This window comes from Strix aluco, chromosome 4, assembly GCF_031877795.1.
Source record: "Strix aluco isolate bStrAlu1 chromosome 4, bStrAlu1.hap1, whole genome shotgun sequence".
Taxonomy (NCBI): domain Eukaryota; kingdom Metazoa; phylum Chordata; class Aves; order Strigiformes; family Strigidae; genus Strix; species Strix aluco.
Genome location: NC_133934.1, coordinates 127,327,208 through 127,349,971, shown reverse-complemented (window position 1 = coordinate 127,349,971; position 22,764 = coordinate 127,327,208). Strand labels below are relative to the sequence as shown.

Here is a 22,764-nt window from a genome sequence, read left to right as displayed (position 1 = left end):
TGTCTGATGAACTTCTTTTTTCTAAGAGACAATTAAAACCAAATCCAGGGTTGGATTTACAAAACTCAGTGTTCAGAAAAACTGAGGACTAAAGCCTGCGCTGTGTGCTCAATTTCCCTGCCTGGGAGCGGCTGGAACAACGTCTGGACTGAATTTCCAGATACGCCCGTGAAGAAATTGTAGTAACATTTCCATTGTTCTTAAGCTTCCAGTTTTCATCAAGCTCTGGGGGTCTCCTGGCATAGACACCACTGAAAAAAAGCCGCCCATGGCCGAAGCTTGTGGGCTTGTGTTTGGGCTGTTGCTCCATCCTGCCTGTTCCTGCAGCAGCTTTTTTCCCTCCGTGGTGTCTCTGCGCCCTGGACCGAGGCTCTGCCGTGTGGTAGCAGAGTTCAGGTCCGTAGCCTCGGCTCCACTTCATTTTCTGCAGCGTCTGCCCCTGTGCCACCCCCCAGGACCACATTTCACACCAGCACAAGGCTGCACCAACGCATCTGACCTCTGGAATCTCACTTCTTGCAAGGCTGGAGTGGTGCTGAAGCCTCGCCCTGAGCTGTTTCTGCCCCCCTCAGCCTGTGTTGGGCTGGTCCTGGAGCAGGGACAGGACCGGGGGCATTTTGGGGCTGCTCTCCTGCCACAAACCAGTGTTGGCAGAGGACAAAACCTCCTGCTGCTGCCACTGCGTAAGCAGAAGTGACCCAAGCAGCCCCTAGGCACGAGCCAAGCTTGGAGCCAGGCCTGCTGTGTTCTTGTATGGCTGTGACCGAGGCAGCAAACTGCCCCAGCTCCGTGTGGGTGTGGGAGCCCCAGGCTGCTGCTCTGGCTCTTGGGAGAGCAGCAGATGGGAATCACGCAGCATCGGTCCTCCCCAGCAGGTAGCTGCCACAAAAAAATTAAGTGGGGTGGGTTGTTTCTCCATCATTCAGCAGCCAGTAAACCACAGGCTGCCAGGCCACCAGCTCCCACAGGCTTCTTCCTGACAAACACAGCCCCTTCCCGTCCCCGCTGCTCAGACTCACAACAGCTCACGTTAACAGTTACCTCCTTCAGGAGACACGTGCTTGCGTCCTTCTGAGATGACCTTGAAAAGAGGAGCATCGTCCCTTGTGTGGAGAAGTAATTCAGGCTCAGCACCTGCAGAAATAAACATCACCCAGCAGAGGAGCAGCTTGAAGCCAGGCGTACACGAGAGATTTAGCTGTTTACATGTACATAGAGGGACATGTGTGTGTGTGTTTTGCAGCGCTCCTCTACCTGCTCCACTGGAGATGCCAGTTATTTTATGTAAGAGTATTTTTTTAGAAATGGTCTTGCTTGTTCCACCACTGTACGATTGCACTGTAACAGGTCTGGTCCCTGTGATGCTTTGAAGGCTGGAAACTCCTGTGTACTGCCCCAGCACGCTTAAAAACAAACCACACAGAAGTAACAATTATACAACTTTAAAAAAAATTACTGTTAAAAGATTTATTGCAATAATACAATAAAATTTAGAAAAACAAAAAAACAAAACACATTTGTGTTTAGTTACATCTACTTCGGAAGTTGCAGAGAGAGGCCCCGAGTTTTTGCAGGTGACAAGCCACCCCTGGGTGTCCCACCTGAGACCCTTCACCCCATTTTCAGCGGAGGGCTGGGCTCTCACCATCAGGCTCTTCCTTGGCAGCTCAGATCAGCCACCCCAGATCACTTGGTCACGAACAAAAGTCACAGCCTGAACTGAAATTCCCGCATTCATGCTACGCAAAGTGTTTTGTAAACTCTCAGCTGGCTGTCTTCAAATATCTATAATTACAGATATTCCTGCCCTCCCTCCCCCGCCCCCAAAACAACCTGGGAAACTAATCCTGGCGATTGCACTCAAGGTTTGGACACACACATTTCTTCCTTAGCTACACATGTGCAAAACACTTTTTTTTAAAAAAAAAAACACCACAATCTGTATTCTGTTACAAAAACGTTTCATGAAAAGACATATCCCAATGCAATTTAACACCCTCGCAGTGCCGTTGTGCACTTTCAGAGTATGACATGGTTATAAATAAATTATTTGGAAAACATGATGATTATGAAGTATATGGCTTAAAAAGGTTTTTTTGTGTTGGTTTTTCTTCCCCTAAGCAAGTAAATGACAACGTACAAAGTGGAATCGTGGCCTGACTTTTAAGGGTTCAGAGTAGCACAAAGGCAGCAATGAAAGAGTGACTGAAATACGTATTTAAAAAAAAAAAAAAAAGATATTTCTATGGTGGGGTCCAGTGCAAAATAAACGGGGAACCAGAAGGGGCTGTGCGACGGTCAGAGCCCACTATACAGTACTGGTGAGCGTGTGCTGGTTGCTCAGAACTGCAAAGGATCCGATAGCTGCAAGTGAGTAAAGTGCTGTGAACTGAACAGTGACCAAACCCTCCCGGCCCCGCTCGCTGCTGGAGAGGCCGGGGGGCTCCGTCCCCGTTCAGGCTGCAGTAGTCAAGGGAATCTTGGCTGTTCTCTTAAAACAAACCCAACTCTTGGATTTAGACCAAAAGAATGGTAGGATCGAGGGTGTCTTCATCTAACACCGTGCGTGCTGTTAGTGCGGAGTTAAGGGTCTTTGGTTTTTAAAAAAAAAAAAGAACTGACAACAGACGCCCATCCGCAAGGCCAAAGAGAAAGAGCTGCCGTAGGAGAGGGGCAGGGGGCTGGGAGACACGCGACTCAGCCAGTACCCCTGGCGTGGGGCTCACTGGGTACCAAACTGCTTTTCCACCTGCTCCTCCTCAGTGGAGCCAGGAGGCAGCACTGGCTGGGCGGCAGAGAAACCCCCTGTCTCTGTGGCAGCCAGAGCAAAACCACCACAAACCATGCCAGGAGACGGCCGGGGAAGCCAGCCCCGGAGCTGGAAGGACATGCAGGAGGACGCTGCCTGATGGCAGGGACGTGGCTCGTGCATCGCTCCCCGCAGCCTCGCCGTGCCCCCGTTACGAGCTGCGTCGCCACGGGGAAGCTACAGGGAAGAGTGGCAAAAATCGTCCCTCCCGGAGGGCTGGGAGGATGCTTTTACCCTGTGGAGAAGTAACGTCCCAGCTATATAAAATGTAAACCATACGTTGGAAGCCTCGCTGAGCAAACCCATCTTTAAGTAATACACACGGCAAGGCAGAGGAAGCGGAGGAGCACTTGTTAACGGACGCATCTGTCAGCGTCGCACCTCCCGTAGTTTTACAAGCCAGCCAGCTGCGCCGCGAGCATTTCTGCAGTGAAATGAAATCAACTTCTTGGCATTCAGTAAACAAGAGGAAAAAAAACCCGCCATAAACATAAAATAGAAGAGGGTTTAAAACGCCTGTAGTGTGGAAACCATGTGACTTCATTAAACTAGCTTGAAATGAGGTTTTTTTTTGAATATTAAAAAGCGGCAACATGGTGTCGTAACCGATTATTGCAACAACGCAATCCTGTATCAGCATCAAATGTGGGTCTAGCTAAGAGAACGTCCAGTGTTTCTTTGGTGTATGATATTAAGAGTAAAGAGCCTGTGTGCTTTGGACAGCACAACACGAAACTTCTAGACTACCTGCCAGTGGAAACAGCATGAAACAAGCCAGTTTTCTGCAGCAAAACTGGGTAAAGATTCACAACCAAATCTAAAATAAGAGCAATTTGCTGTGTGAATTCCTGTCCACGCTGATTCTTTGTATTAAAAATATGGCAACAGAGATTAGAAAACATGTTAAAAATGCCTAACTTCCATGTTCCTGAATGAAAAAAATTTAGAAATATGCATTTTTGCATTATGCAAGACAGATTTAAAACACACACAAACGAAAAACCCTGTAAGGAGTTAAGAAAATGTGAACTGCATTTGCACCACCGTCCAGACTGCACACTGAGCAGCCTTCTCTCCGTACTCATCCCGATCCAAATACTCCAAAATCTGTTTCTTCTTTAGAAAGTAGAGCTGGAGGCTGCCGGGTCCTTATTCTTGGATACTCAACAATGCAGACAGAACCAAGACACAAAGTGCCGTCACAGAATCCGTCAGAAGTACGTAGCTAGCTAATTTACAAAATGGTACTATCACAGTCATCTTGGGTAAATAAAAAGGTTTTTCTGGTTTACAAAATGAAAGTCTGACCTTTTCTTTTGTTCCAGGCACTACTTAACTGAATAGGTAAAGGTTTACTACAGCATTGTCGGGGAGGGATTCCTTCCTTCCACAAATCCTATGATCCTTTTCTTCGCGTGCTCGTTAGCGATGTCCAGTGTACGCCTTCAGCCACGAGGTCACCGAGGCAGCAGCGGACGAGATCATTCCACCAGCGCTGCTGCTGGCGATGGGCTGGGACACCTGCGTGCTCTGGCTCTGCAGCATCTCCACCTGCTGAGAGGGGATATCGCAGAACCTGGGGCTCGGCAGATTCTCCCAGTCTGTCCCTAGGTCTGTCTCTTCGTCGCTGACATGCTCATCTCCGCTCTCATCTGTTTCGCCGGTGGCACTGGGATCCACAAACTCCATGGAGTCTTCGAGATCAGCACTAATTTCGAAAGGCCCAGACCTGCAAACACGGACACAAGGCCGTCAGCCCGTTTGGTATCACGCAGGAGAGGGGCTGTCACTTCGCTGGGATGAGTCCTAGGCGTGCCAAAGCACCCTGCTCTGTCAAGCATACAGCAGAGAAATTAAAACCACCTCTGTGTTTATCATTTGGCAGGGAGAAACTCGCTGGCTACAGAGATAACTGTATTATGAACGGTGAAAAGAAAACAGTTGGCCAAAGAAGCGAGAGCTGGGTTCCAACCCATGGAGCAGGAACGGCGGAAGAGCTGTTCCGCTTTGGTGGTGGACGGTGAAATACGTACACACAGAAGAAAAAGCTACCACTAATAACTCACAGCTCCACTGGTGGCAATCTCAGCTCGATGTGGAACAGCTTTTATTTTTAACACTAGCACTGGCCAGGCCAGGCCGGCCGCAGCTCTGTCAGCGAGAGGAAGGGTGTAGCTTACGACTTACAGAGCTGCGTTGGCACAACTCACTAGTGGAGACTTCACCCTGAGCAACATCTCAAAATCTTTTTTACTATGAGGTTGGTCAAACACTGGAACAGGTTGCTCCGAGAGGCCGTGGAGCCTCTGTGGGAGACAGTCAAAGCCCCACCAGCCACCGAGTAACTTGCTCCAGTTGGCTCTGCTCTGAGTGGGGCAGTGGCCTGGGTCTCCAGAGGTCCTGCCCAAACCCACCTGCGTGGGACTCCCAGTTCCCTGCTGCCGCTGCCTGGTGGGAGAAGCAATTACATCCCTCCCCATCCCACTGCTTTGCACTAGAGCACGGGCAGCCAAAATCTGAAATATCTTCACTAAGCCAAAGCAGGCAGTTTCAGAGGCCTGTGACCCACGGTCCGAGTGCGCAAGGTTTTCGCGGAGGCGGCAAAAGGTGGATTCCCCACAGCAAGCAGCGTCCCTGCCAAAGTTCATTCCAAAGCACGAAGCTGCTCAGTGAAACAGGAGCAAGAATTTAACATGGGTAAGAGTGTTTCTCCAGCCTTAGTGAGAGAAGAAGCCTGAAGGAGCCATTTAACATGGAAAATTGTAATCCAAACGATTAAAGCTTGGTAAAATTGTATGCACCTAATGTAGCTTATGAAGGGGACTATTGGGCAACTATAGGCCTAGATATCGAAAGGAAAATAAAGAGAGCTGGTTGCTGCAAACTTTGCAGACAGCTGAGAAATTAAAGATAAACACTCCTCTTTCATAATCCAGAAAGGAATGGGAGCGCTGCCTTCTGGCAAAGCATTCTGCTTAACAAGACAACATAAGAAAAGAGTCATCAGGTTTAAGGCCAGAATGGAGCATCAGATCATCTCGAGTGACCTCCTCTGTAACAAAGGCCATTACGTTCCACCCGTTCCCCCTGTCCTGAGCCTGATGAAAGCATCCATTCCAGAAACTCATCCAGCCTTGACAGGATGACATCAGGAAACAGAGAATCCCCACCTTCATTCTTGCAGGTAATTAAATCTCCGCGTTAAGCGCATGCACCTCATTTCACCTAGCTCAGACTCTGCTTCCAGGGGTGTCTATAAAGCCATTCAGTAGCCTGTATTTTCTCCCCGTGAATGCGTGGAAATGAAGTAATGTCTCAATCTCATCTCTATTGAGCTAAGACAGTTTTATAGGACTAAACTATCCCCCTCACTGGTAGGTATTTTCTCCAGCTCTTTCCTGTATCCTCCTCTTTTACTACGTGGACCCAACTGATGCCTGTGGAGCTCTGTAACATCTGCACAGAGACGTGAGACCCACTGTGGTACCTGGACCTTTTACAGCAGCTGCTTTCCAGGACACAGTTCTTCGTTCTCTGGGTATTTCCTGCACTCTCCATGTTTTCAGGCAAGCAGCAGCAAGCATGTAATTTTTTCCAAACCGTTACAAAGATTTGGCTCCCCATATCTTTGGGCTGAATCAGCAGGGACATATCCAAAGAACTTTGGGTAAGTGGTTAGAGGTTTGTGCATTCAGTTCCTCTTAGTGGCACTGCAGGTTTTTAAATAAAATAGATCTGTACACGAGAACAAAGTGGAAAAGTGGATTTCAGACTATTACTGTGTTTAAGGGGGAATAAGCAGTAGTCAGATTAAGCAAATATTTGCAGACTGTCTCAGGCACAAGTGACTTGTGACTGGATTATCCCAACAGGAAATCAATGTTGTTGGCTTTCTCGTATTTAAGTTGTAAAAAAAAAAAAAAAAAAAAGTATTAAACCTGGTGTGTGCAGGCCACAAGAACTGATGTTCTTTTCATCACGTACTAAGTTAACAGAAAAGTTGTCTTTAATCTTAATTTACATATAAATTAATATTACTCGAAGAGTTGACTTTGGTCTAGGGTGTTCACTGACTGGAAGCATTCTAGGAAAGATTTACCTAGCATTCATTTTAGGGTTTATATTGCTGGGTGCTCTTAGGTATTTACGTGTTGGAAGATGTGGGTAGGGTCATACTAGGAGCACAGGGAGAGTGCCTGGCATATGTGCTGCTGTCCAGGGTAGGGAAGGAGTTCCTGCTTCTGGCTGTAGGGGAAACAAGTCCATAATCAGCTACAAAGCCTCCAGCTGAGCCTGCCATACACAGAAGCACAGCATGCACACATCTCTGAAATCTGATTTCCTACCCAGGACCCCCTTTTTCTGTTCTCTCTTGTCTCCTCCTTGTGACTACCCTGATTTCTGATGTGCTGAGGACTGATCTAGAGGTAGAGCAGAAGAGAAGAATTCCCCTCCTAGGTAACAAGGCAAATGCGTAACTTCAAAAGGGATTCAGTCACAGGTGAGTTGAGATACTGCTTTTCTTACCTGCCCAAGTTCTCAGTGTCTGGGCTGACCAGGTACATAAGGTTCCTGAGCGTATGCAGTGGGTGCAACAGATCTAAATTTACATGCTACCATGGGGAAGGTAAGAAAAAGACATGATCAGTTACAGGAGGAAACCTGCAGGCACAGTTGCTATTTTAAAAGCTATTCAAAGAATCCAGATGTGCATTCCCCCTACCTGAGAGAAGCAAAGGTGAAGGATATTAGCATTCAGCTTCTTCACTGCCCGCGTGAACCTGTGTCTGCTGAGATTCTCTCCACAGAACTCGCTGTTGAAACACGACACACACACACATATATATATACAGAGAGCAAAATGCTCTGAAAATACACCTGCTGGAGACGTCAGCAGCCTGTGCTCTGGCTTCCTAACAAATCCCGGAGTAAACATCCTCGCAGTGAGCACTTGTTTAAACTACACAGCCAGTTTTAGAGTACTCAGGAGATTAATTTTTCACCTAGCAAGACTGTTAGCATTTCCTCAGCAAGCACTGCTTGCCCTACTCTCACCAGTTTCAGTAAACTGTACGTAACTCAAAGATCCACCTTAGCCAAGCTATTTTGGTTCTCCTTTTAAATCTTGCATCATTTCCTGTTCCCAAGCCTTTCCTTCTGTGAAGACTGAGCACCCAAATAATAGCATAAAAAAACCTGCAGAGACCCTGCACAGCTTTTGTGCCCACACTTCGGCAACCACTATTTTAAACAATTAAAAGAATCTCAGCAGCGTATTTGAGACTCCTGGAAGACTTGACCAGGTCTACAGCTCCCTCAGTACTTCTGTAGAGATCCCATCTGCTCCACATAGACATGAAAAACCTAACAGTGCTTTTCATCACAAACGGGGTTTACGCAACACACTCCCAGATGTCTGGCAGCCAGGTATGTTCCCCATTGGTGCTTTATCCTAAAGAGAATCACGTTGCTGTCGTGCCACATTATAAGGCCTTGTTCTGCAGCACTTTACGTAGTGGAGCTATTCAAGATGACTAAGAGTTGCTGAATTGGGCTGGGATTTTGTAAAGCACAGTAGGGTCTCATAAAATGAAAAGTGCTATTCATGGACTGTCATATTTCATTTCTAATTTGAGGCTGCTGAATACGTCAATTAGAAAGCTGTTATTTGCAACTGTGATGGTTGGTCTACACTCTCAGGAGGTAAAAAAGGAGGGAAGGACCATTAACTGCGGTCTAAAATCCTACTAGCCCTCCACTCAAAATTAAACAGCACAAAAACCCATGAGCTGTCAACTGTTACCATAAAAGCTGTTCCAAGTAATGACTTGGTTCCCAAAACCAAACTGAATTAGGATCAGTCAAAACTGGTCACTGATTCACCTCCTCAGAGGCTTGCATTTACTTGCCTGTTGCAGAGCTTCTTAGGAAGATTTACATCAAGTATGAGAGACAAAGTGTTAACAAGCTGAGTTGCATAGCACAATGCAGCACTGATGGTATAAGCAGGGTTATTATGTTCCATATCTAAAAGAAATAAAAACATAATGAAAATCTCATTTTAAATGAAGCCTCAGTGGGTGTGTTAATGTGTTCCTGGTCTAGTCTGGAAAATGTCATCTGTAAGTATTGAGAACTACCTGAATCCAGCAATCATTTACAGTGAAATCTGTCAGAAGTCGGGAGAAAATAGTAATTCTTGGAATTCCTGTTAAAACGACGGCAGGTGAACCATGTCAAAACTGTGAATAATTAACTTTACCTATTACATTGTGCTGTGTCCCAGTGAGCATTTCCTGCAAAAGAGGATTTCAGTGGACTAATCCCTGTACTGGTATTTATTTCTGACTCAGGTTTGCCGTGGTGAGAACAAACAGACCAGGCTACCGCTCCTCAGTGCCTTCTGCTGGCACCCAAGGCTGCGAGTTCTGTGGCTTCTGGAGCATTCCAGATGCCTAATCAGACCTTGCTCCTCACCTGGTCCTTGTGTAGTCTTCTTCTCTTCCACCCAGTTGTAATACGCTGAATAGTCTCCGTTATTAGGAAGGGTTATCCAAGGCCCTGTGATACTGATGCTGGTGTCCCCGTTATGATCATCACACACCCATCTCCCAGAGAGATACGTGGTTCTCCTGGCTTCCGCGAGCTTGCTCACAGTGCTAGAGGTCATGGCATTGTCACTCTCAGAAGACACATCTGCAGGATCTCTATAGCACCCAAAGAGGAACAGAGTGTTTTTAAAGAAGTTTTAAAAATACAATCAGAGGTGCGCTCGGCAGGCACTTAGCCAGATTTCACAGACAGCAAAATGCTTGCAGAAACACTCCTGCAAAACTCCTTTTTCCCAAAACTACTTTCCTTTGTTCTGGGGTTTTTAATTATCTATTTTAAGAAGTTTAACATTGAACACACAGCGCAGATCTTTCAGCGGAGAGATGCTACCACCTCCAGATTCTTCTATTCTGGACCTCTACCTTTAGGTCAGATGCTCTGCCTTTGGGAAACACCCCCCTCTCCCCACGGATGCTAAGGGAGCCAGAGTGTCTAGCTTAGACTTACATGACTCACTTCTGGGTGTCTAAAGCTAAGCAAAACAAGTCCAAAAGAATAAGCCCTCTGTACCTCATGCTTGTCTTTACTTCTTCAATGGGAAATATGACTGATGTTAGCTCCAGGATATGCGTCCGACGAAGATTTGCCAGATGCTCATACTGGGTTTTCAAGTCATAGGTTTTTTTCTCTACCAAGTCTCCCAGCTTGCGGTTATGCCTCTGGATCTTCTCTTTCTTCTCCTGATGCCGCTGAGCCCTGCGATAATGCTTCTGGTTCTCCTCTTTAATTCTCAGAAGCCCCTCTGCATCTGTGAGAACAGCAGCAGATGTGAGCCTTGGAAAAGGAGCTGTGAGGTACTTGTAGTAAGCTTGAGAACAGCATTATTAATATTTATAGAAAACAAGATCTATAGCAGCTTAAAACAGAAAACCCGGCTAAACTATTAACATTTTCCAGCTGCTAAGTGCTACAACTTTTTAATCTTTTCTGAAGATCTCCAAAGAGACTGAAATTGGGATTAATCTTACCCTATCCTTTACCCAGCTATTTTTGGATTTGGAGCAGAAAAGCCAAGATTTCACAGTTTAATTAAACTTCTGAGGTAATCATCATGACAGAAATAGCTTGACTGTACACGTCTGCATGGGGCTGGCCAAAAAGACATGCATTGCTTGCAGCCAAAAAGCAAGTGCAGATAGCATCTTCATTCACCATTTCTGGCACTGCTGCTGCTCTCGGTGTATGTTACTCGGGCTTCGCGCTCACGTACGTGCTCTTAAAGCACTTGGATCCCAACGGTGCAGACTTCTTGTTACCACAAGGGAACAGTGACCATCTCCCTTTCCAGTCACAAAATGAGAAATGCACTTAATATACTGAAGGGCTGCAACTGCCTGAATTTACTCCATGAGTCAAGCACACTGAGGCTTGGAAAAACATCCTTCAAGAGCATCTGCTGATTCTCCTATAAAACAACTGACTGCAGTAATGCTTCCACAAACATATGGTGCTAAAGACGGTGAGTTAGCCACTTCTGTCTTTCAAAAGCATAGGAAAATATTTCTTATACACACTCTCCAAATCCATGTCTAAAGCTCTTAATGTACCCTAGTTTGAATGAAAGTCCTCATCTACTCGTCACTCACTTCCCATTTCTATGGCTGAAAACAGCATTAGTCAGGTTCTCTCACAGCAAGGAATCACTTTCCTGTAATCAAGAAGTGGGATAACTGTCCCTTGCACAGAATGAAAGCACTAAGCCCTGACATTGTTTTACCAGTATATTTTGATTGCAAGGCACAGATGAGACCAGAGCTACAAGAATGCTCTGTGGCATCTGCTACTCAAAGCTGCTGCATTACATGATACTAAAATCAAGAAAACTTCTAAGCAGCTACAGCCACCTCAAACATCACGTTCAGAGTGTCAGTCTTCCCAACAGGGAAGCACAAAAATTAAAGGCTACATCCAAAGAATGGGACCCAAGACTGATTCCCATCCCAGAATCACAGAATCATTCAGGTTGGAAAAGACCCTTGGGATCATCGAGTCCAACCATCAGCCCTACTCTACAAAGTTCTCCCCTACACCATATCCCCCAACATCTCATCTAAACGACCCTTAAACACATCCAGGGATGGTGACTCCACCCCCTCCCTGGGCAGCCTATTCCACTGTCTGACCATTCTTTCTGGGAAAAACTTTTTCCTAATGTCCAGTCTAAACCTCCCCACGGGTGTGTGCCCAGCCACGCTCAGCCAGCACACGAGACCCTCCTGCTAGTCCTGGTTTGCACCTGCAGAGCTGGAACTGCATAGACCTCCAGCCAGCCCCCGGTCTGGCAGGGTGGGAGACCAAGGCTGCTGGTACCCCTCAGAGTGTGCCTGCTCCCCCAGTCATCGAGTGTGCTTTCTCTGAACGTCAGGAATTATTTCTAGTCATCTAACTGATCTGTTGCGATCCGTGACGCGTTTGGTAGGAAGGAAGATCTGATACACGGGAGATGCAAAGTCCCCGATTAAAGATGAGAATAGCTTCCCCATGCAGGTAAGAACTAATAATTCTCAGGTTTATAAAACAAGCGACCCCCTGTTAGAGGAACCATAGAAAAATTGACTTTTCTCTGAGTGACACCAAAAATCTTTATGTGTCAGCTAGTAATTCAGTTTCCTTTAAGCACTCCTGTAACATCAACAGAAAATCAATTAATGCTTGCATTCATATTCCCAAACTCTTCCTTTGCATAAAGAATAAGAGACAGAGGAGGAGTAAAATGTCCATCTGTTCAATTTTCACATTCATGTTGTACTTGAAAGGCCACTTTTTCACAGAGTGAACTCCCTTTTCTGCAGGTCCAACAGCAATTATTTGAGAAGCAGGGGAGAACACTGCACACACATTTCTTCTTTAGCAGTCCCGGTGCAGAAACAACTGTCCCTTTTTTTTTTTTTGGCATAGCACCTCTGCTTTATGACCCAGTTTATGAGGTGATGAGAATTTGCCCCCAGAAGTATTTCAGGACACCACTATGTCCCACACATCTACACTGCCAGTACAGGCACACCGATCTCTGCCCAACAGAGAGCTATGCCAGATATTTGCAAGACTGTCTCCTTGAACTGTTCTCCATAGACATAAGGTAAACATAGATATTTTAAAAACTTATTTTAAGAAGCACCTATTATTGAGGTATCCAGTCAACTGCAAAAGCAGGAGCCCGATGTTCTACAAATCATTCTTATTTCAGAAAACTAAACTACGCCAGAGAGAAACAACCTATTTACATTTTCTAATGTGGTCCAAGAGTGAACCAAGTTGGGTTCCTGATCTACTGGCTATTCAGGGCAAGAGTTCATTTTGGGTCTACCTGCAAGAGCAATTTTGGGGTAACTGAGCTAACAACAGGTCAGCTAGGCAATAGTTAGGCCAGTTCACAGGTGAAATCTAATCACGTTCACCGTGAATCAGAGAAGTTGCAAAAGCTGCAGATAATACAGTTCACAGAATAGTAGAAAAGTGGAGGAACTCCATTCCCCAGTTGGTTCTAGCATTTCGCCACCTTCAGAGCTGCATTTTGAGAAAAGGTGACTAAGCTCCTCAAAGTAACATTGACATCCTCTTCTCCTTTCTTCACAGGCTAAAGAAAAAAGTAATTAACTTCTTCATAATAATCTTACCCACTGAAAAGCTTTTCTTCACCTCCCTCTTCTCTAAACCAAAGCAAATATCAATTTTCTTAGCCATTCCTTGTGTTTTATTCCTAATATTCTCTTCCAGACTTTCTCCAGTTGATTTGTATCTTTCTTAAATTGCACAAATCGGACACCAGACTTCCACTGAGGCAACATCAATGCTGGGCACAGCAGGATAATTGTTTCCATCTTAAATACAATGCTTATATTAGTATAACCCAGAATGAGGTCTGAACCTTTCCGGAGGAGCATCAGATTGATAATTTTTATTTAATTTGCAATTTCCCGGATCCTTTCCTGTCAAATTTCACCACCGTCCTCCACTTTAGGTTTGTATGTTTCTCCTTCCTAAACAACATGCACTTGACTTTGTCCTTTTGAGATGATATGGTCAATTTATCTGCAGGATTTTGAATTTGATCCTGTTCTTCACAGAAGTCATATTGTCACCCACCTCAGCTTCCTCCATTCCACCCTTATTCTACCATGCAAGTTATTATGGAAAATATTGAACAAAACTGGGCCAGGAACTGGCTCCCGCTGAGCTCCACCTGTCTCACCACTCCGAATGCAGCCTTTCTAGCCTTTTGTGTCAACCCTCCAGTGATTACACCCAGAGCAAACATCTTCTCTTGCTCCTAAGACAGTCTGGGGTAGTGCCCAAAGGCATCTTCCACTTCACGCTCTGCTAGACCACCCGATCTGCAGACAAGGGGTTGATTTGACACGGCCTATTCTTAATTACCTTATCTTCTAACTACTTCCAAAATGGCCAGAGGCTTATAACAGGATTACTGTGCCATCAGTTTAAGGTTCTCCCTTCCTCCACCCTTTGAAAACAGGTATTATTTCCTTTCTGTTTCCTGGGACATCCTCTCTCCCTCATGTCTTCTCAAGTGCACTCTACAGACTACTTCAGCTTGTTCCTTAAGTTCTCTAAGGTGAATCTCATAAGGCCTTGCTGACATAATCAAAATAATATTTAGCTGGCTGTTTTCTTTCCTTAGCCTGCAGTCCTCTCATGATGTAAAATTTAATCTGGCTAAGCAGCTGATCACATTTTCTTTGTGAGAAGACGAAGCAAAGAAGGCGCCGAATGCTTCAGACTTCTCCTCACTGTTATTTGCTCTCTTTCCTGTTAACTAACAGACTTGCCTACTCCTTCATCTTTTTCTTATTATACATTTCTCACTATCCATCCACCTTATTAATTGAAAATCATTTTGCATCTCAGCCTTTTTGATGTTATCACTGCAAGCTTGTGCTATTCCTTTATAATTGTTCTCAGGTATATGCATCTGCTTCCACTCCCTGTACAGCTCCTCTTGAATTTCAAGTCATAAAAATGTTCCTGATTCAATCAATATGCTTCTGAATATGCTTCCTATCTTTCCTTTGGATGTAGCTTGTAGGGAGTGCTGCATATTCTCGTCTGAAAAATGACCCTACAAATCTCTCATGTGTAAAAAATGTAATGAGTTTCAAAGCTGAAGCTGCTGAACGGTAGCAACGCACCAGCCTACGCCATTATTTCAGTGACTCTTGCTCAAGTTGGATTTTAGGATTTCTAGACAGGTGTGGGTTAAAATTTATCAGTTGCATGAAATTTGTAACAGCTGCAGAGCTGTTTGCTCCTCTTTATCAAGAGGAAGTGATCAGAAACACTACACTGAATAAAGCCATCTCCAGGGACAAAGCCAAAGTCATAGGCTGCTAAGCATTTACTTTTAGAGCTGTTGCAAAATGATCTCCATCCAGCTGAATAATGTCTGCTGTTTGCCAATTAAAACCCAAGCATAAAAAAGCTAAAATCCACTCACCGATTTGCCTTCAAGCTGATTTAAGAAGTGACGGTTTGGAAAGTCACCATTTTAAAAAACTAACACTCAAATTCACGTCAATTGATTTTTCACTCTAAGGCACAGAGTTTTCCACATCACAAAAGCACAGGCATTACTCACGTCTTGTCATTTCATCATTTTCTTTGCAAATGGTCTGTTTCAGCTGCTCAATCCTCATCTTGCAAGACATTATTTTCCATCTCTGAAAAAGAACATTCAGCAACTCTAGGGCACAAACGACTTCAAACACACTGACTAATGATTAACAACAAAGCCAGCAGCTTTAGTGCAAAAGTAGCAGGATGTTCTTAATTGGATCAGACGAACAAATAAATATTTCATATACTGTTCTGTGCACAGAAGAATGCTACAAACAAACCGAATGCTTAGTATGAAGTCAATCAGTATAATAAGTTATTGAACAAATACCTAGTAAGAAATTAAAAATATTGACAGTTCAGAGCACTCTGCTTGCAGAGCCAATTTCAGTTTTGCTTACAACATGCTTTTTGGGAAAGCAACACGATGCCCTCAAGGTAAAGTGTAACTTTAAACTATGAGATCTAGGAATTCAGAGAGTTTAAAAGCTATGGGACACTTTGAACAACTCACCAGCTGATCAGTTATCTCTTTCCCTTCCATGGCCTTCAAAACACTAGAGGAAAAAACATGATTGAAAGTTTTATGACCATCTGGACTATGTCTGTCTCTAGTGACAGCACGTTAGAGAGACTGTTTTGTTTTTCTGAGAGTTCTTTTCATTTAATAACTACAACTTACTGTTTTTGGAATTCTCTCTGTTTGGTTTTAAGATGCATCAGCCTTTCTTTCTTGTCTGAAAACCTGGAAGAGATTAAGTGTTTTTATTGATATTTTGCACAATATGGCATTGTAAGTTGTCTGGAAAGATAAAAAGACTGAAGCTTGTGGGAGTCTCTAAATCTCAACTATCTGTCTTAATCTTGAGAAGTAATGGCTACATGTATAAAACTCTTGCAGAATTCTAGAGCATATGTCTCACAGGAATTGCAGCAGAACCTCTAAGCTGAGGAAACATCAGCTTGTTGTGTTATTGAACTTGTAAGCAAATTACTTGCTATTTCTAGATGTATAGCTGATGAGTATCAATATTTTGTGTATTCAGAAAAACATATAGTACTCTAAAAACCTTTAGTCACTGGAGAAATTAACAGTACCATCTCAGATACTGTAGTAAGTCTGAACTGTGTTTTTTCACAAACTGATGGTATTATCTGAGTCCGCTCTGGTAGTGGGAAATGCAGGTTTTCATACACTCTGCATTCCATTTTTTCCCTTCTAACATGGAACTGTCTCACAGTTTATTCATTAATGGGTCCAAATGGGACAGCACCCTCTCAAGACTTTTACATAACATCCAAATTTTTCTTGTATTAGCAGTAAATTGCATTGTCTTCTACTTATTCCTTATGTCACCATCACAAGTCCATGACCCAAACATCTGCTTGAGTTAAGCTTCACCGGCTGTCTGAGGTATAGGAACTGCAAAGAACTGATCAGAAGGGAACTTTTTTAGGATCCATCGCCCTGTGTTTTCACCCTTTGAATACACAGCAGCCACATTCTGCTCCCCTCCGTGTTCCACAATGTATTGAGAAATACATTTAAAGAAAATATGAATGATGCATATTGAGAAATTACAATGAAGCATGAAGTGACAAAGCCAACAGTAAGAGCAAACAGCAAAGGAGACAGCCAAGACATTTAGACAACACAAAAAATAGCAAATGTGCTTTGTCTTCTGCCAGCACATGGTTTCCCAGCCTTCCTTTGTGCTTGTGATGTTAACAGCACCGTCCTGATCCACGCCTCAAAAGTGTGTCTTGGGATAAATCCAGGTACAGAAAAACAATTCATTATAGTTCCCTCTGCAACATGTGGAATTGACAATTTTATCCTAACAGAGGCCTAACATTTTACCTACAACCCATCAAATCCTTTATTTCAGGGGTATCTAAGCTTTACTTAGAACAAATTCTACAGTAAGCCTTGACAGGATGGCATCTTGGGCCTCCCTCTCTGCTCAACTCTGTGGGTTTGATTTCAGGTAAAACTTTAAAATGTTTTTTTCCTTGAGGTGCTGAAATCTGAAAGCTTGGTGACTAACTTTGCTTTCAGAAAGCGTGTAATCACCCTTCCAGATGACATTAGCATTAAACCAACAGCAAAACTACCAGCTGCTGCCTTCGCAGTCAACCAAAAATACCTGTTTTCCTTCCAAAACAAACCAAAACCAAATGCGGGTGCTTGGCATAAAAGCCAGAGGCCACGCATGAGCCGGAGGAATGTGGTGCAACTGGAGTCTGGCTGCTCAACCCAGCGCCTTCGTTCTTCCTGTGTGTCCTCACCCCACCAGTCATCATGGAAATTACAAAAGGGCACTGTACTAGACTCCTGTTTACCAGAGAGTAATGCACACCTACTGTACCCCTGACCTTTGGCTGCAACCAAAAATAACTTGGCCCAGAAACACACGACTCGGCAGTCACACAGGGAGAGAGCGCTGGGGTAATTTGGCAATTCTTGTTTTCAAAGCTGGATTCATCTGACTAAACGCAATTACCCAAACGACGTCCATCGCATCAGCGAAAAGCTGAACGATCTGTCAAGAATCTGGGACCAAGTTCTTACTGGGGAGAGAAGATAGAAATATTTGTGAAAGGCTGCAAAACTTACAGCTCACCACGCAGTTCGGCAACTACGTCAAACAGCTCCTACAAACTTCTTCAGCAGGTTTCTCCTAAGCAAATGTTTCCATTTCTTCATATAGCCCTAATTTTAATTAAATTGCATGGTGTAACTAATTTTTCTCTATGTATCTACAGCCTTTCAAGTTGGCAAAGAAACAAATCTTAGGATGAACTAGTACAGGAACTCCCATAAAATGTAAACTGAGAAAAGGACAGAACTCAACGTCTCAAATGATCCATTAAATGTTTTTCTTTCCTCAAGTCTTATCACATGAAGGTGAGATTTTCTACAGTTACCTGGCTTATTTCTACATGTTCATAATTAGAGGGAAGCAACTAGGAAGGATGACTTCCTAATCTATAGGAATTGATTAATGCTGGAGGAGTTGAGGACAGCAATAGGTGCATCCATTTCTATACCTATTCGCTATAATAAAACTCCACTGCTGCAAAAAGTCACTATTCCTAACCATAACCCACAGCTCAGAGAAGTCAGACAGGCTTAGACCTCACAATTATATTGTCTTTGGCTTTTGCCACCAGCAGACACGTAAAGCAAAGCAATTCAGTACGCTTGTAAAATACACTCTGAGAATTTATGTATATGAACAGGCTGGAGTAAGCTCCCAGGAGCAAGAAGAATCTCCGAGCTAAAACCAGTATCAAGATACCAGCTTAGCTTTTGAATATACAACACATTACTAATCCAAAGAAGAATGTCAGTGATTATTTTACGGGAGGACTTCCGGACAACTCATCCTTAATTGTAGCTGTACTTCAATAATGAGTCTTAACAGCTCCTCAATCTCTCCCCCTCACAGATACAGGGTGTGATTTTTGTCAGACATATGAACAATCTTACTGAAAGCTTTTATAAAAATGCGCACACAAAACAGTCCAATTAAAAGAAATCTGAAATAATTCTTACTGTTAGAACGTGAAATAATTTATCTTCCTATAAGGAAAACTCACATGACATTTCTAAAAATAAACCACCACTGGATACAAGGGGTAATGCTCGCTTTCTTCACTTTTCACAAGAGGGAGGACAATCTGTTCTTCACAATCTGTAACACTTCAAAAAGACAAATGGGAGGCCCAAGTGACCCCATACACTTCCACATTCTGAATTTCTCACACGGTGCTTATAAGCAAGTCACACAGAAAAGCCCTTGTCGTGACCCTGTCAGCCTCCTCCAGCACCGGCCATAACGCTGATCTAAAATTAACCCAGGTACTACTAGAAGGCATAAAATAAACAAGTAAATAATGATGACAGTAAACACAACCTGAAATCCAGCCAGTTAACCGCACCTGTCCCTGCATGACTTTGCCACGGTGTGTGGTCAACGTTTAAAAAGTCGCTACCTCTCTCTGTGCTCACATCGCAAGAAATTCGTAGACACCCGCTTACGAAGAGGAAACAAAAACTGACCTCTGAGGTGACAGGCTCCTTCTTTTATATCTGCAGTTCCAAGTATTAATCATAGAATGCAGACAAAATATTTCAAGCACAGTTTTAAAAATAAGTAACTCCATTATCTTCAAAAGAACAAGAAGAAACCCAAGCTTTACGGGGCTCTGTCCCTACACTGAGCATTCCTGCTGCAATCAAGCATGCTTCTGTTATTCACGGTGTGTTATTCATATGTGTTATATTGTTCCTTTAATTCATTAATATGAAGTTGCTGTTTTCAGTGAATTGCACTACTGCTTGGGGAAGTTTTGAGCAGCAGGGGAAACAAAGCCTGGGGAAATTGAGCATGCAGGGAGGCCCCCCAGAATGGAGGCTCTGGGAGAAAAGAACAGCAGTGATCACCACAGATGGAACCATGATGTCCAGACATAGGGGGAAAAAAAAAAGAAAAAGACAAAAAAACCACAAAAGAAGAGACTTAACTTCCTGCAGTTAAGAAACATAGTGTAAATATAAAGCATCTTGGGAGGATGCAGTGAAAACTGTCAGGCAGAAAAGCTGATCTTGTCTGACGTGAGAAGATACAAGGAAGATAAAGAGGGGTTTTTTTCAACAAACTGTTGCTTCTGATAATTTGGCGAAGGCTGCTTCTTTATGGTTTCATTTTTCTGATGGGTAGAGAAACTTCTTAAGCCTTGGTTAATGCAGAATGACAGTAGTTCCACTGTAACAAAGGCTACAATTGAATTTCTATAATTAAGCCTGAAGTTTAGCCAAAATCTTAAGGCTACAAAAGGGGCAGGGAAAAAAAAACTTGGTTTATGTTCCAAACTCCAAATCCGATTTTTTCATGGAAGCTGCAGATAACTCCAAGCAGTCTGACACAAATGCAAGTTTTCCACCTATTTTAGAAAGACTAAATATAGTTTGTGATTCCATGACACAGTTTTTTATGTAAAAAAAAAACAAACAAACCAGAAAGCCCATCCAGTGGCAGACTGAGGTCTCCATTTTGCAAGCTGACTGACACCCTGTGCCCACTCCCACCGAGGTTAATGGAAGAAAGACACCACCATCCCCTCGGCTGTTCTTGTCTTTGGCAGAAGGACGCAAAGAGCCTTTGGTGCGAGGACCCTACTGCACCACATGCTGCTTACCACCGTCCCAAAATAGTCCAAGAAATCACTCTCAACAGCTGCTAATGAAGCTACAAACGAAGAACCAAGAACACGGCGTCAGCCAAAAATCAGAGCTATTCCGGAGACGGTGCTGGGCAGACTTTTTAAGAATCAAGGATGGACATACTGCGAACGACAGCTACGGAGAAGAGATCTGCATCTGAGTCATATAATGAGAATATTTGCTTATTGACGTGACACTCATTCAGCCGCCCTCCCGTAGAGCCAGCACTTTGCAAAAAGGAGCAGGAAGGTGCATGATTAACTCAAGCAGAGTATGTTTTGTAATTCTAAAAGGGGGCCCATGATTAGGACTATTTATATAGACAGGAAAATTAAAAAAAAGTGCTGTTTTCTTGCACAGCTTCCTGATTTTGTTTAATGATTTAGCAGACTACCAGTTTAACGCATACTGCTGAAAATAGATATGCATTCCAAATATCCTACCGCTCGGCTCTCTTTTTGCCCTGAACTGTCTGGAGCTTCCGCTGGCCACATCAACACGGGCACGCCTGCCGACAGCTGCGCCTGACTAAGTGAAAGTGGGGGTGCTATATTATTTTTTTATTATTCTTAACAACGCGCTGTGGGTCCTGCTCTCCCTGCCTGGCGCCCCCCCAGCAGGCAGCCCGGCGGTGAGCCCGGCAGCGGCAGGACCGTTCCCCCACCCCACACCCAGAGACCCCCGCCCCGCCTTTTCCGCCCCCCCCCCCCCGCCCCGGGGCCGCGATCGAACGGTGGGGAAAGGGGGGACAAACCGGCCTCCCCCCCCCCACCCCGGCCCTGAGGGAAGCGGGGGAGGGGCAGCCCAGCGGTCGCCGCGCCAGGCGAGGCAGAGCGGGTCCCCCCCCCCCCCCCCGGCGACGGGAGGGACAGGATGTCCCGTTCCCCGCCGTCCCCGTCTCCTCAGGGCCGCCGGTACCTCTCGGAGTCGCGACCGTCGAAGAAGACGAAGTCGCCGCTCTGGACGCACTTGGCGCAGGTGAGGCGGCGACGCGTGGTGTTGCAGAGCGGGCACCGCTCCACCGCCACGTACAACCCTTCAGCGTCCTCCTCGGCGCCCCGCAGAGCCGCCGGCCCGGCACCGGCCCCGGCCCCCCCGCCACCGCCCTGCCCGCCGGGCTGCGGCCGGCAGCCGCTGGGAGACGCCATGATGGGCTCCGCGCGCCGCCGGTCACGTGGGACTTTGTTTTCGGGCAGGGGCATTGTGGGAAGCGGGCGCTGAGGCGGCGCGGGGTGGGGGGGGGGGGGAAGGCCCCGGCCCGGCCTCCCTCGGCCCCCCCCCTGCCCAGCCCTCAGGGTGCGGGACACCCCCACCCGCCGCAGGGCCAAGAGAGGAGGAAGAAGCGTAACAATCGCGGCCTGAAAACTAAACAGGTCGGTTTTCCTTCTGTCAGCTTCGCCGTCTGGCTGCCTACAGCACCTGCTGAAGGGAGGAGGGTTCAACCGCTTCCCTGCTCCCCGAGGAGGAGCCCCACAGCGGGCAGGTCAGGCAGCTCCGCTGGGCCTGGCAAGGAAATTGTGCCGTTGTCTTTTCTTTGTAAAAGCTGAAGTAAAAAAAAAAAAAAAGTAGGCGGCGTCCCCTACAGTTCTGCCGTCGTGCTTATGAAAGGCCGGAGGAAGCTGTGTGATTGTATTCAGCTTCCTGCGGTGCTGGGTGTTCAACATGAACCTCAGGCAGGCACTGGTGGTCCGTAACCCAGGAGAGGCATGATTTAACTTCCCAGGGTAGGACACACCGACCTGGAGCAGGGCAGTGGTGGGGCTCTAACTGCAGTTCTCCTCATTGCAGTCCCAAGGCAACCATCTGCACCAGAGCCAGTCAATAAAACTGCTGCATGGATGATGTATACCAATCAAAGCCACTCCCTCTATTTACAATAACATCAGGAACAATTTGTGTAAGTGGCAAATATTGATACACATCCTTAAGTGACACACTAGTAGGTTTCCTCACCCCAGGGTCAAGGTTGGAGCCACAATCAGGAGTTACATATTAGCAACTAGTATGTAGAAGCAGAGAGCCAGTCCTCTGTGTCAGAATATACTTGGAAACACCAGGGAATTCTGAGAGACAGGGAGCACACAAGCCACAATAACTTACAGCAATATCCCCCTTCCAAAAAAAAACCAACCAACCCACCAAACCAAAACCAACCAACCCAGAACAAAACATGTCCCAGTTCAGGAAAGAAAAAAGAAAAAGAATCCCAGCCTACCCAGCCTATTGTTTCACCATCCTAGTGTATTTAAGTGCTACAAAACACTAGCATGAACAGCACTACATAGGTAAAAAACCAATTATCTTGGTTTTACCTAAGACAGGAGTTACCATAGCAAATATTAATCAGTAGCTCAGTGAAAAGGCACAGAGCCCATTATCTTTAGGGCTTTATCCATACTTTTTAAGAGCATTAACCTTACTGGTGAAATTACATGGCAAGCTCTTAATTAAAATGCAATTTCTTGAAGAGGGCTCATCTTAGACAAACTTTTTCTAGCATCACAGTAAGAGCAGGTTATTTTTCACTTGCAAAAGATCATTG

The 22,764-nt window shown here is 45.1% G+C and overlaps 1 protein-coding gene across 1 annotated transcript; it reads right to left on the bottom strand.

Annotated features, from left to right (window-relative positions):
* Nucleotides 1–1,452: 1,452 nt before the first annotated feature.
* Nucleotides 1,453–21,795, bottom strand: ATG14 (autophagy related 14). Its single transcript, XM_074821091.1, has 10 exons — nucleotides 21,141–21,795; nucleotides 15,675–15,737; nucleotides 15,507–15,549; nucleotides 15,015–15,096; nucleotides 9,932–10,169; nucleotides 9,287–9,516; nucleotides 8,715–8,836; nucleotides 7,533–7,619; nucleotides 7,337–7,422; nucleotides 1,453–4,538 (listed from the first exon to the last, which is right to left on the bottom strand). The coding sequence occupies exons 1-10, from the start codon at nucleotides 21,422–21,424 to the stop codon at nucleotides 4,232–4,234; spliced, it is 1,542 nt and encodes a 513-aa protein (XP_074677192.1). The 5' UTR covers nucleotides 21,425–21,795; the 3' UTR covers nucleotides 1,453–4,231.
* Nucleotides 21,796–22,764: the final 969 nt, after the last annotated feature.

Bases quoted from the DNA above. Each gene is read 5' to 3' on its own strand.
- ATG14 (XM_074821091.1), bottom strand. From the start codon at position 21,424: ATGCCCCTGCCCGAAAACAAAGTCCCACGTGACCGGCGGCGCGCGGAG. The intron at 15,550-15,674 runs GTAAGTTGTAGT...TTTTTCCTCTAG, and splicing joins CAGAGAGAATTCCAAAAACA to TGTTTTGAAGGCCATGGAAG. The intron at 9,517-9,931 runs GTACAGAGGGCT...TGGGTGCTATAG, and splicing joins GAAGTAAAGACAAGCATGAG to AGATCCTGCAGATGTGTCTT.